The sequence below is a fragment of the Puma concolor genome, chromosome A3 (assembly GCF_028749965.1).
Source record: "Puma concolor isolate L17-30 chromosome A3, mPumCon1.1.hap2, whole genome shotgun sequence".
NCBI lineage: Eukaryota > Metazoa > Chordata > Mammalia > Carnivora > Felidae > Puma > Puma concolor.
The window spans coordinates 96,654,937-96,668,614 of NC_141669.1; the positions used below are offsets into that span (position 1 = coordinate 96,654,937).

At 48.2% G+C, this 13,678-nt stretch overlaps 1 protein-coding gene across 4 annotated transcripts in view; it reads right to left on the reverse strand.

Annotated features, from left to right (window-relative positions):
• Positions 1 to 13,678, reverse strand: part of SLC24A3 (solute carrier family 24 member 3) — a 486,823-nt gene that overhangs the window by 127,655 nt on the left and 345,490 nt on the right. For 3 of the 4 annotated variants that reach the window (XM_086701590.1, XM_086701592.1, XM_025931759.2), the window contains exons 4-6: positions 13,293 to 13,367; positions 9,834 to 9,918; positions 9,356 to 9,459 (exon numbers count right to left, since the gene is read on the reverse strand). In XM_086701590.1, coding sequence (XP_086557716.1) covers positions 9,356 to 9,459; positions 9,834 to 9,918; positions 13,293 to 13,367 — 264 coding nt within the window. The remainder of the gene's footprint in view (positions 1 to 9,355; positions 9,460 to 9,833; positions 9,919 to 13,292; positions 13,368 to 13,678) is intronic. The other variant, XM_086701591.1, reaches the window with a different exon arrangement.

Below are 13,678 nucleotides of genomic sequence, written 5' to 3' on the forward strand. Positions count from 1 at the left end.
TCAAATTCACAGATGATAATACAAAGAGACAAAACACCTTTAAGTAACATCGTTGTGCAGACAAGCTTGGGATTTTAAGTACTGGGTATTCTTGGCATCTGGGACTGGCAATGGCTCATGCCATGGACACACTGGCCACAGCTCCCTGGAACCAAAGTGTAAAATCTGTTCTGTTCTGTCATAGCTCATGCAATGCCCTCTGTGTATGTGTGTGGGGGAGGGGTGGGGAGAGGAGGTGACAAGAGCTAAGACCAGGGAGGACTCTAATGGCCACCTGGCAGAAGGCCTTCTTTGCCCTGCTGCAGATATGCTTTCATGACTTGGTAACATTGTGTTTTCTTTTATCACGGGAAGCTTTCCAGCAACTTTCTGCCTGGGGTGGAATTAGAAGGCCATGATTAGAATTCCTCACCTCCCCTAGTGCTGTCTGCAGGCTCTGGCTATGAATAAAGGGCAAGTGTCTTTAAGGGGGTCTCTGTGCCAAGTGCCGGGGTGCCTGGGCCCCCCTGGAGCTTTCATGGAGCCCAGGTGTGGGTGTACAGACCCAAGATGCTGGAGTCTGCCAGAAGAATATAAGCTCAGCAGACACCACATACACATTACATGTGGGGGTGAGGGAGCATGTGAGGGTCCGTTGAGGGCTAGTGTGGATGGCTGTAATATGGAGGGAGGGTGAGGCTCAGGCTAAATCTGCTCTCTGAGCTGGGCCAGAGAGACAACTAGTCACTTCGGTGCTGCTGCCTGGACCCCTGCAGCCCCAAAAGCCTCTCAAATTACTGGTTCTGTGACGGACATTGCCTAGCCTCTCAGAGCCTCAGTTTCCTCTTTTCTAAAAACAGTGTCCTCGGGACAGGGCTGTTGTGAGGATGAAGGGTGTTACTATAGGCAAAGTGGTGAGAACAGTGCCTGACACAGAGTAAGGACTAAAGAGAAATACTACCTAAATCAAGCATCTGCCTGTCAGACTTTTGTCTTCCCTGAATTCATCCTCAGTCAACCCCAGGTTCAGCTGCTGGTTGGGAAAAGGACCTATAAACTGCTCACAGTTTATATCTCTTTCTGTGATGTCACTAAGGGGTAGCCTGCTCTGGTTCAATGTGGCACCAGCCCACAGGGTAGATTCCTGCTAAGAGCCCCACGTGTCTACCCCAGGAAGCAGTGTGGGGGACGTCGTATCCACTTGGGCATGAGCATGAAAAGAAATGTTATTTGTGCCTAAAATATGGACTCTCTTCATGGGGTGGTACCCAGCTGTGATGGCTGTAAGGTTCTGGTCTCCTTGCAAGTTGAAAGTCTTTGCCAACACTGAGAACAGTCCTCCCAAGGATGTAACCGGCAACCTGAAACCCCATCCCCTTTGCTCACTTTCAAGGAGCTACGTGAGACTTAATTACATGAGAGGAATGTTCAGCCCCGGCTACCAGAGACTCCCGTTTTCTTCCTCACATTTCTGGAGTGATGTGTCTCAGATCTCAGTGACTGCTATGCACAGTCAGGCTGGATGAAGAGAGGTGACCTCGGCATTTTTTGCCACACACCCAAGGAGTACTATTTCTGAGTACATCTCTTGTAAACCCACATGGAGGCAACAAAATAAAATATTGCCATGATCACTTTAAATCATGTCTAATGGCCTTACTCTCTGTTGATTTGGAAATGGAAATGAATTGGACTGAACGACTCAGAGGGGAAGTCGAATGAGATGGTTAGAGGGTCCAGTGACAGAAGTGACAGTGACAGAAGAGGACAAAAACTCCAATCAAAAAATTGGGCAAAGATTTTAACAAAGTGCCCATCAAAGAAGATACTGGATGGCAAGTAAGCATGTGAAAAGATGCCCAACACCGTGACTCATCAGGAAGATGCAAATTAAAGCCAACCACACTCACTAGAATGGCTAAAACTGAAATAAAGCAAAACCAGCAACACCAAGTGCTGGTGATGATAAGGAGCATTTGGAGTCTCACATACTGCGGGGAATACAAAATGGTGCAGTCACTCTGAAAAACTGCTGGCACTTTCTTGCAAACATACTCACCACACAACCCAGCAATCCCACAACTAAGTGATCTGCCCGAAAGGAATGTGTTCACACAAAGACCCATGATGGTCTCTGTTCACAACACAGAGACCTGTGTTCACGCACAAAGACCTGTGATGGGCCTGGGCATTTTATCATTTGTGCTACACCAGCCAAGGGAAAGCAACCATTGACACAGGCTTTGTGCGGGAGACATTTATCTGCTTTGTATGATAATCAGGGTCCAAAAGCTATGTATTTGGGGTGGAACTCATCACATTCTTAGCTCTGGAGAGAAGAAGAAAATGGGTGTGTGGTTCTTGATTAACCTAAGCCAACTGGTTACTCTAGTTCCTTTGCCACAGTGGCTGGTTCAGGGATGGTCAGGTGACCCAAGATGGCCCAATCAGATTTTTGCTTGATGATGCCAGGTGGAGGATGAGAGGTAGGGTGGCGGGGGAGATGTTCTCTTTCTCTCCCTGTCAATGTGGTGTGTGTATGTGAGTCGTGAAACTGCTATAGTCCTCTGCCATGAAGGATAGTCTGATGAAGGAGTCAGAGAAGGTTAGTGGTAAGAGAATCACAGAAAATGGGCTGGAGCCCTGAGACTACGATGCCTGATGTCCATTTTCCTCTGTATTTTTTAGAGACACCAATAAATTCCCTTCATTTAATAGAGCAGTTAGAGGTGCTTTGTTGTTGTGGTTGTTGTTACCTGAAACTGAAAGCCTCTTAACTCAGCTAAATGTGGGTCCAAGAATAGATCTGATTTCAGGAGGACATTGCAAGGAAGTAGAACAAGCCAGAGACAGGTGTTGTAAGCCCAAGTCAAAGCTAACAAAGAGATCTGGGTTGAGGATGCAGAGGCCATCCAGACGGAGCAGTGCAGAGCTGGGTGGGTAATATTAATGGAACTCTAGGCCAGGAACAAGTGTGTGTCAAGGGAAGATTATTACCCGGACTTGAAGGGAAAGTGGGGAATGGCCAGGGAAAAGAAATGGCCAAGAGACAGTGAGGGCAGCCAGTTACAGGACTGGGGCATCAAGGGGTGGGGGGACGGTTCATGCTGCCTGGGCCAACTGCCCAGTGAAGGCTGCCTCTTGCCCAAGGCCAACCTCGGTCTGAGATGTGAGCTGAGCTGAGCCTGCAGGTGGGGCGCAAGCAGGCACATCTGCTCTTCTGATTTCAGTTGGTCTCAACTAGGGCTGAGCATGTCTTCTAGCAAGCTCTTCCTGAGGCAGGTGGCCAGCAGGTGTCAGTGGAAGAAACTCCTATTTTACTGGAATGTGATAGATCCAGTGACTGCTCCAGACAGACCTGACCCTACTTGTGGTGACACCCGCCCCACAAATTTTCCCTCCTACTCACTGAATCAAATATTAAAGCATCCTGCCTTCAGGTGAGGCCTTCACCAGCACCCTCGAGTACTCCACGGACTACTCATTCTCCCTCGTGCACTTTCATCTCCCTTTCCAGGGTAAATGACAGACCTCCAGCCCCTGTTTTCAGGAGTGTGTGTGTGTGTGTGTGTGTGTGTGTGTGTGTGTGTGTAAGGGGGTTTCAGCCTCAGTCCCCCAGCCCTGAGTCCCTGTTCTCAGTCCCCCAGCCTCTTGGGGAATCAGAACTGGAACATGATAAGATGTGTCGGGTTTTGTCTAGAGAACAATAAGCTAAAAACTAAGGTGCCCAGGGTAAACCAGGGTGGTCTGTGGGCTTCTCACTGTGTTTATTAGCTAGAATCCTCTGTTTTGTGAAAGTGAAAGTCAGGCAGTAGATGATGCCATCTGATTATAAGAGAAGCTTCTAGCTGAGTACTGGTTGGGCTCACCCATCCCGGACCATCACCATTGTGCTGACAGGTCCATTCTTTGCATTGCCCCCAGCTCCTACACTCCACACTTCTAAAGAACACATAAATGCTATAAATCATCATAATAATGCAATAACAACATCTGAGAGTTTTAAGTCCTAGGCTCCCCATGAAGAGAGAGAATGGATTTTACAGGCAGCAGATCTGGGCTCCAACCACACTTCACCACCTCAAGGTAGCCTCTCCTGTACCTGGGTACCTGCTTCCTTGCTGTAAATGAGGACAATACAGTCTTAAAATGTCACAGGTGTATTTCTACGAATATTTATAAGGCACATTGTAGTGCCTGCATGCTTAAAAAATGATGGCTGGGATTGGTTTCTTTTCTTTTTGATAAACAGTTTCGATCTGGGTTTTTAATTTTTTTTCCATTTCTGTGCTGAAATTACCCATCCATTCATTTATTTTTCCCATCTGTCCCCATTTAAGATAGATGTTTTAAATTCTTTTCTACTAATTCTTGTATCTGTATCATCTGCGGCTTGTTTCTGCTGCTGCTTTCCATGGTTATGAGCCCTATTCCTGCCTCCTCACAGGCTTTGGATTTTATTATTGCATCCTGGAAATTATATACAGAAGAAGGGTGAGAACTGAAGAATACTACTGATGTTTCCCCTCCCAGAAATTTCATGTCTGCTCTCACTGGTAAGCTAAAGCAAGGAGGTGATTATTCAGATCTCATTTGATGGGGACTGAGCGGTGGGCCACCTGTTGTCTGCCCTACCTCCCACCCCCAGCTTCTGAAGGAAGGGCTAGTCTCCTAGTTCTCAGGGTTGGATTTGGGATTCCTCGATTTCGGGTATTGGGAGAATGTGAGAGACGGCGAAGATAGGATGGTTTCTTTCTGCTTCTCAGTCCTGCCTTCACTTCTGTTTTCCCAGAAAATTTGGGGTGGGGTGGAGAGGACCAGTGTCCTCCGTCGAGCAAATTATTATTGTTTGTGACAGTCTTCGTATGTGACAAACTCCAGGACATCCCAGCTGTCTCCGGCACTGCCAGTAGCTCAGTTGGCTTATCTCCACCCGGCAAAGTTCTGGATCTTCACAGCCGTCTGTCCTCCCTGCATCCAGACCTGCCAGGACTCAGCTCCCTTACAAAGGGCTCCTCTCTCTGGAAAACAGTTCATCAAGTCTCTCCTGCCTCCATTATTCTCTGATATCCTATATACAAGTATGATTTTTGTATTATCCAGACTGCTTTTTGGTGTTCCCATGGGAGCTAAGGTCTTCTGCGTCCTAACTGGAAGCAGCAAGTACCTAGAATAGTAGTTATTTTTAACACTAGAGGAAATTCCCTAAATGCAGGATGTTCTGGCCTTGAACTCTTAATAGTCAGCCTAATGCTAAAGCTTGTGTTTCATACAGGGGAGCTGAGAATGAGACCCTGCAGGTGGTTTATTTTTAAAGGCTTAGTCAAGTTTGTAGCAAATGCTTTATGAGTTCACTCCTGTCTCCCTACTTTTACCATTTTGGGTCCTTCTAGGGCCCAGCCTCTAGGCCTCTTAGCTTGGGGGTTTTCCCTGGGCTCCAAAGTCCATCCTGCCCATGTCCAGCAGGAGCAGTCTTTACCAATGATTGGCGGACGTTGGTGGATAAATGCCCCAGCTCCCAACCCCTCTAGGCCTCTTAGCTTGGGGGTTTTCCCTGGGCTCCAAAGTCCATCCTGCCCATGTCCAGCAGGAGCAGTCTTTACCAATGATTGGCGGAGGTTGGTGGATAAATGCCCCAGCTCCCTCCCCCTTGGGTTGGATACCTCAGGGACCTGTGTTCTATACAGTCGTCCATTCCCCCAGAAGTAAATCCCAGCTGCTCACAGTGGTAACTTACTTGGTAACACACTTTCCTTGGCTACTTTGTCTTCTTGGTCTCACTTCCTCCTGTCTGGCCTGTCCTGGGATCCCCTTTCAGATAAACTACCGGCCTTTGAATCACTGCTCAGATTCTCCTGCAGAAACCCGGCTGAAGGCAAGTGTCAAGTCAAATGTGCAACCTCTGGGTGCTGCTCGGGTTTGCGTGTAGGGGCCAGCATGGACAGGGCGTTACCAGAGAAAGGTGAAATCAGCGAAGGTTAGATGGACCTTGCCGGAGAACAGCAGGCACACTTCGAGAATACAAGGAGGGCTGATGCTGGAATTCTTTATTATAAACCGGAGCCATGTGCCAGCCTGGAATAACCAGAATATGAGCGTCCTAATTTGGGATGCACTTAAACTGTTTACTCTCTGTGGTTTTGTCTTTAAAGCCTAACATGCTCCGGATGGTGGATTTAAATTCATAAGTACATTGTTTCACAAAACTGGCATGAAGTTCTTGCAACACAATATGCAAAATGCATTAGTATGTTGCATCCAGAGCTTAGTGTTCTCGCTCTTATTATGTTTTGTTTTTAAATAAAGAAAACTTGTAGGACCACAGCCCTGTAAATGTCTTGTGGGGATGCCAACAACCGCTCTATAAACCACTCTCGCAGAAGCAATTTTCCTCTTGTCCCACAAAACTCCCAAAAGCACCTTAGGCGAACACCAAAGCACTGGGTATGTTTGCAAACTGCAAATACGGCAGACATTTAATTACATCGAATTCATCAGAACCCTAATTGAGACAGGAACTCAAACCTTACTGCTTAATTACTTGGATTTCAGAGGAGTAACAGACTTGGTCATGAGCAGCCCTTCAGGCCGGAATACATTAGAGAGAGGCCCACGGGCACTGGCGGGGAGTTCTCCCAGCCAAATGAAAGTGTGGAGCCACATAAATAACCATGCTAAGTGAGACCCATGACTGGATTTATTAATCAGTTCAATCCCCAATATCCAGCCCTTGCTGTAATGTTCCGCTGCACTGGCTGCATCACCTGGGAATGTTTGTTTCTCAATATGTAAGGGAATGCTCATTTCTCACAGTTTTTCTTTCCCTCCCGCTGATCAGACAGCACAGAGACGAGGACCAGTCCTCTGAGATCGTTCTTTGATCAACATCTCTTCATTTTGGTTTTCGTGTAGAAGGCCTTCTCCTTGACCTTCCCTTCCTTCCCTACCTGGTATCCCATGGCTGTTCCACCAGTTAGTTGATCCCATCAACTTCTCAGCCAAATTATCACAGTGACGTAAGGTGGGATTTGGAGGTGAGGACCCCATGGATCGTTATTCTTCTGAGAGCCGATAATGGTGTCTTTTATTGAGCATTTACCATGTGGGCCGACTCCTGCTTAATGATGAACATGTTAACGTTTCATCCTTATGGTGATGCTAGGTGGTAGGTGGGCTTACACCCACCCGCTCCATAGATTTGAAAACAGGCTCAGAGGAGCGATAAAGTCACTTCTCCAAGATTTCACAGCCAGCAAATGGCAGCGTCAGGATTCAAACCCTGGCCAGTCCTGTTCCTGGGCCCACGTTCTTTCTAAAACAGAATTCTTCTCCCTCTGCAAAGACTTCAGGGACTCCACAAACTCCTGAGGAAGAGAGGTGGATTGTCTCGGCAACCTCCAAGTGGGCAGGAGACAAGAAAAAGCAGAAGGAGGTGCCAGCACCCAGAATCATCATGTGGGCTACAAGGTTGTGGTGGGTTCTTCTCTCCATGATGGTGCAGGGTTGTGAGACGAGCTTGGCAAAGACCTTCCAGAGGGAGTAAAGCGACTGATACCAGCACATGCTACAGTTCAGGAAGCAATCTGCCTTCTAAGCAGGCATCCTAACCAAGCCAGTGATTAACTGCATTGCTAATAAATTATGAATACAAGTGAATCCAAACCACTTCATATGTAATTAGTTGCACGGCATTTACTAGATACTTCCTAGTCACTTGTTTCATTTCTTTACGTTGCTTCTCCCCCTTTGGGCTTGCCTTTCCATCAGGCGGCAGGTACAAATGACTAATGAACTAATGACAACACGAATAACGGCCAGCCTAATGATCATACTGCTAATGGTGACAATGCTAATTAAGAGAGTGTGAATGGCAACAGCTTCTTCTGCAGGATGTGACTATTCATCTCCGGAGGGCAACAAGAAGACGGCGGACACAGACGAGATCCAGGGAAGTGCAAACAGCACTGAAGGCATGGATGGAGACTTGTTTTTTTTTTTTTTGTTTTGGGTGATTTTTTTTTTTTTGCACTAACTATATTATAAGAGGTCTAAAAAGCATCATATTGTGGGTCCACAGAATCTAAGGTCAGACATGATGGATCAAAAGGATGAGAAAAAAGAACATGTCAGTCTATCAAGCTGGGGAGAGCTCAATCACCACGTGTGGACACAGCTGTCCAGGAGCTCCAGAAGTACCCTTCACTTGGGGGCTCTGGAGCTAATTCCTGATGAGATTGACGTGTCCCTCTGCCTGTCACCCACAAGCAGCAAGCCCACTAGGCAACCTGGACAAATCATTGGCATGAAATGACAGCAGTTAGAAACAGGCAGTGGAGAATAGCAATGCTGTGCCATGGGCCTCCTGCAGAGGCTCTCCAGTCTGCATTAGAGAGATGGGCAGGGTGGGAGCCCCTGGCCGTCTGACTAGACAACAGAGGGGCCTCAAAAAGGGTGTGAAAGAAGGTTCAAAGGAGTGTTCCTTAGCCCTTCAAACCAGCCCACCACCTCCAGTAGAGCCTGTGGCCCCCACAGTGAGGCAGCTGGTTAGCATCACCAAGCTCCTCAATATTGCAAGCAGAGTGCCGTCAATGGGCTTCTCGAAGGTGCTTTTCCTAGAAGATGTTTAAAGTGTGTTTGGGCAGAGCTCAGGATCGTGCTGTTCCTGAACAAAATTCCTAGGAGGGAACTAGGACAGCGAAGCTGCCAGACCCTTGGGAGCTGTGGCACTGTCCCAACTGCCAGAGAGCCTTGCACTTGGCTGACTTCTTGGGTGTCTTCCCAAGGCTTTCCAAAACAGATACCAGACCCCATGACACTCCCTGGAGTGGAACAGTCTCCAAAGATAAAATGCAGGCATGCAAAGCCCCTTGTGACGCCAAAAGCAAGCTAAGTCAACATGTAAATAAACTGCTTGATGGCTATAGCAAAACTGTCCTATGCTGTGATGACAGCAAATGGTTTTAGCAGAAAAAAAAGCTATCATTTCCCCTCTCTGTCTCTCTCTCTCCCTTCCCCCACTCTTATTTACTCTATTGCCATGGAGTCAAAGCCATATCTTAAATTGTTTTAGGTCATTCCAGTTCAGATCGTGACATTCAAAATGAGTTTGACACGTTCAGATTTGTAGCCTGCACCTTCAGGCTAGTTAATTACTTATGTGGATCTGGGTGCTCTCTACTCCATCAACATGGAGACCAAATAATGGTGCCTGACACTTTCTAGTTCAAGTTGGGCCAGCCTCCTGGCATGAGACCCAACGTTACTGCTGCCCGAGACCACTGGCCCCTGTGTTGGTGGTGCTCCAGCAAGACAGGCCCGTGCCTCGCCTCCGTGCTGTCCCCTCCAACCCCATGCCACCTTCTGCTGTCAGTCTTACCTGCCCAGCAAAGAGCCCGCAGACACCAATGATGCACAGGATATTGAACACTGCAGAGCCCACGATGGTCCCAACTCCCACGTCACCCTTGGTGATGAAGACCCCTGAAAGAGACCTGATGTCAGCCTGGCTGTTGTGGCTGGTTCAATTCTGATGTGGGTGTGGGAGAGTTTTCAGAAGTGCTAGACTGTTCTCAGGGTCCACAGAAAATAGCCAAGGGCGGGGAGAGAGTTTTAAAATCTGCATTAGGGACTCTTCCACAGGCCCATTGCCACAGGATCTGGGACACCTTCATGCAAAGTGAAAGCATCACTTCAAAAAAATAATAGCAAACACAGTGGGTGGGAAGGGGTGTTCTGCTCCTTGGGGTCTTGAGATTCTTATCTCTTATTAGCAAACCCACTGGAAGGCTGTCTGTCCCCACAGCCCTTGTCCTTAAGAGAAGGCAGGGCTGAGATGTCCCTGGGTCATCACCTACCTATGACGGATGTGAACAGCTCTGGGGCCGAACTCCCTGCTGCCATGAACGTGGCTCCAGCTACATCTTCACTGAGGTGCAGACGCTACAGAGGAACAAGGACAAAGCATAGATGAGTCGGGATTCCCCTGGGAACAGAGGCCACCGATGACTCCCAAGGTCTCAAGCTCAGGTCCTCCCATCCATCCTGAGCTTGGTCTTTCCTGCACATCCCCTGCTGGGCCACACCTGGCCGTCCTCCTCAAGGGGACAGGATGAGGGAGGGGGCTGCATGTTTCTGTGAGTTAAAGGCTCTTGACAAGATCTAAGAATTTCTAACCTAGAAGCCCCCAGTTCTGTGCAAGTAACAGGGGGTATAGGGTGGGCTGATGTGAGGTATGGTGGGCATCTGCCTCCTTTCTAAAGGGTATGCCACCCACCTCCCACCATGTTGCCAAGTATCCTTATTGCTTAAGAGATGGCCAAATCCACATTTTTATGCAAAAAATTGATTTGTTTCAATACCATGCCTCTCTCGGGCTAAAATGAGGCTCATGGCAATCAGCTTGCAAGTCTTGATTCTGGAAGGATACAGCAGCTTTGGGGGTGGAGGGGTCACCCTCCTGAAACCCATCCTTCATCATTAATGCAGTCTTGAAGCCCTGAGGTAGGGAGAATGCGGGGTGGCGTTGAGGCTGGGTGGGAAGAATGATACCCTGCCAAGATGTCCTATACAATCACTGTCTGTTAATCCAAAAAGTGATTTGCAAGAAGACAAGAAAAATATATATTAGAGGCTGGTTTAGCCTTTCTGCATTCCATCATGACCCAGAATGTTAGCGGCTGGCTGTCAGTAAATAGCCAGTTCTCTCTTGGGTCCCAGCTAGGAGATGCTAGTCAGTCCCTCTTCGCACCGGCACGGACAGATGCACTTCCCTGCTCAGCCATGGAGGGGCAGCATGGGCTCGGCCTAGGCCACTGGCTCCACTGGCCAGCAACAGGCTGCAGTAGGGGCCCTAATGGAGCACTGTGATCTGGAATCCTGGGGATCCCTCGCTCAGGACTGAACAGCTCCGCCGCACATGGGGCTCTGAGAAGAGTATAAGATGGAGGTACTGATACCTCAAGCTGAAAGGTGTGGCTGTGAGGGGTGCAGGTGAGTCCCCAAGGCAGGGAGTTCCAGAAGGTAACCTAGCACAGAGCTCACGCCATGTAGTGGTCTGCCAAGACTTGCCATGAGCCTGAGCCTGGTACTGCTGTGTCCATTCCAGCTCAGAGCCCCTGCTGGGGCATTAACTGTGGAGTCCACACCTTGAGCTCACCTCCGGTTCCTGTCTCTCTCATCCACTGAGTTTGCGTCTTCCTCCAGGTCTCCTTCCATCTCCCCCTCTTTTATCCCTAATTCACCTGGGCCCTGGCAACATCTCTCTGGATGCTTAGAATCATCAGCTAGGGGTGCGAGATCTTCTGCCTCTGGATGCCTCTATCCATCAAAAGCCTTCCCAGCTCCCTCCTGAGCCCTGGTAACTATTGATGCCCCAGCCTCACATTCCTCAGGATTCCCCATGTGCCGATTCCAGCCCTGGGCTCTCCTCTCTTGGTCCTGGGGCTCAGACACTTTGCACAAATCCCTCCTTGAAAGGTGTTGCCTCCAAATGTGAAAAATCCCTCCAAGGGCTGCTCCAGTACTGCTCCCTGCACAAGCCCTTTCCTGACCCCCATGGCCCAATCAAGCTCCCCCTCCCCTTTCCTCTCTCTGTACTTTCCAACTTCCCAGCACTTCCTCCAGCACTCCCGGTTTGTATCACCCTGGAGCTGCTCTGCGCCCCACAGCCCGTGGATGGCAAGGACCATGCTGTATTTCATCTCATTTCCTTCCCCAGGGGGTGTGCTTGCCAGTGCTATGGATTTCATCTCTCCTAAGTAGAAAACATTCTGACAAGAATATGTACATTTCTAGAACAGGCTCTTAAATCTGCTACAAAAAAAAAAAGTCATGTGGGAAAGAGACTACTCTTCTGTGCATAATGAATAGAGCACCAAGCGGTGGTATTTCAGAGATCACAAATGACCCCAGTTACAGGTGCGCTTCCTCTCCTGCTACATAAGGTGACCTGTATTCCGGTTACATCACTTTGGACAAAGGACTTCCACACATGCCCTCTGTCCATCTAAGATGCAACCTTATCATTTCCTTCTACTTCCACCGAATAAAGGAACCACTCCCAGGGCCCCTCCAGGGTTCCTGTGGAGAGATTCTATTTATTTATTTATTTATTTATTTATTTATTTATTTAATTTATTTTTTCAGTACAAAAACCAAAGAGACTTCAAGGATGTAGAAGAAGCTACTTAAGTTATTGGTCTCAAAGTGTGGTTTCTGGACCAACAGCCTCAGCATCCACCTGGGAACTTAACAGAAATGCAACTTGTGTCCTCTGCTGCCCCCCTCCCCCTCCCCCCAAGAACTAATGAATCAGACACACGGGCGGGAAGGGAAGGGGAAGGATGACAAAATCTGAGAACGACATGAAGAAACGAGTCCCAGATGGGAGGTGTGTCTGGGAGAGATCCTTTCTGAAAACAGGATTCTGAATTAAAAATAAAATAAAGTGGAAAGCTTCCAGATAAAGGAAACTACATTTCAGAACAGACAAGGAAATGAAAGAGGAGAGAGAATGAAAGTGTTCTAAATACGCTGAATATCTTCTGATGAACGGGATTTAACTTGGTCTTCAACCTGGTGTTCACTGGGCTGATTTCGAACAGAGTCCCTTTCCTTTTCTCTGTGGCCAGTTCTTTCATCTTTTCGCTTTTTGGGTCTCTGCTTGGAGCATTTCTGTACATATGCAGAGAGGAAGGGTCATGGAGGGGTGTAGATGAAGATTTAGCACACTGTGAGGACCCCACAAGAGAGAGTCATGGGAGCAGAAGGAAACTGAGGAGAGGACGATGAGGGGTACAGAGAGAGAAAGGAGGAGCAGGATTTAAAAGAGGAAAAGAAGGGGCACCGGGGTGGCTCAGCTGGTTTAGCGTCTGACTCTTGATTTCAGCTCAGGTCGTAATCTCACAGTTTGGGAGTTCAAGCCCTGTATCAGGCTCTGCTCGCTCTCTCTCTCCCTGCCTCTCCCATGTTTGCACTCTCTCTCTCTCTCAAAATAAATGAATATGCTTTAAAAAAGTGGAAAAGAAAACAGGCAAAGTTGAACACAAATAGCACCATGAGTTGCCTCTAAAAGGAGCAGGGAGTGCTGGTTGTTTGGGTTAAAGGCCAACTACGGGTCGGTACCCTGACATTTTAAGCAGGCTGTTGGAGCTTTTGGGCTAATACTGTTCATTGCTCAGAAGCATGCTGATGCCTGGTGTTCCCCCCTCCAGGGGCGGGGGTGCCAGGAGGGTTTCCCAGGACCTTGTTGAAGGAGGCTGGAGCAACACTGTTAGATGACCTACTCAGACATGCTCAGAATACAGGGCACGTACCTCACAGATCTTTTCCAAGGAGGGGACAAAGAAGTCATCACACACAATGGCCAGTGCGTAAAACATGTACATGGCCTGGAAGAGAGGAAAAAAGGGGTTAAAGTCAGAGTCAAAGCAGAGCCACGGGGTGAGGGTCTGGACACCCTCTACATCAATAACACTCTCTGACATCATGGACTCAACATCTTACTCAAAGTACAAAAACTGTAGTGCTTGGGAGGCCCTCCATGATATCACCACTCCTCTCTGACCTCATCATCTACCACTCTCTTCCTTGTCCACCAAATGTACTATGGATGACTGCCTCAGGGCCTTTGCACCTGCTGTTCCCTCTGCCCCAAACATACTTCCCTCAGATGACCTTGGCTCATTCCATCATGTCCTTC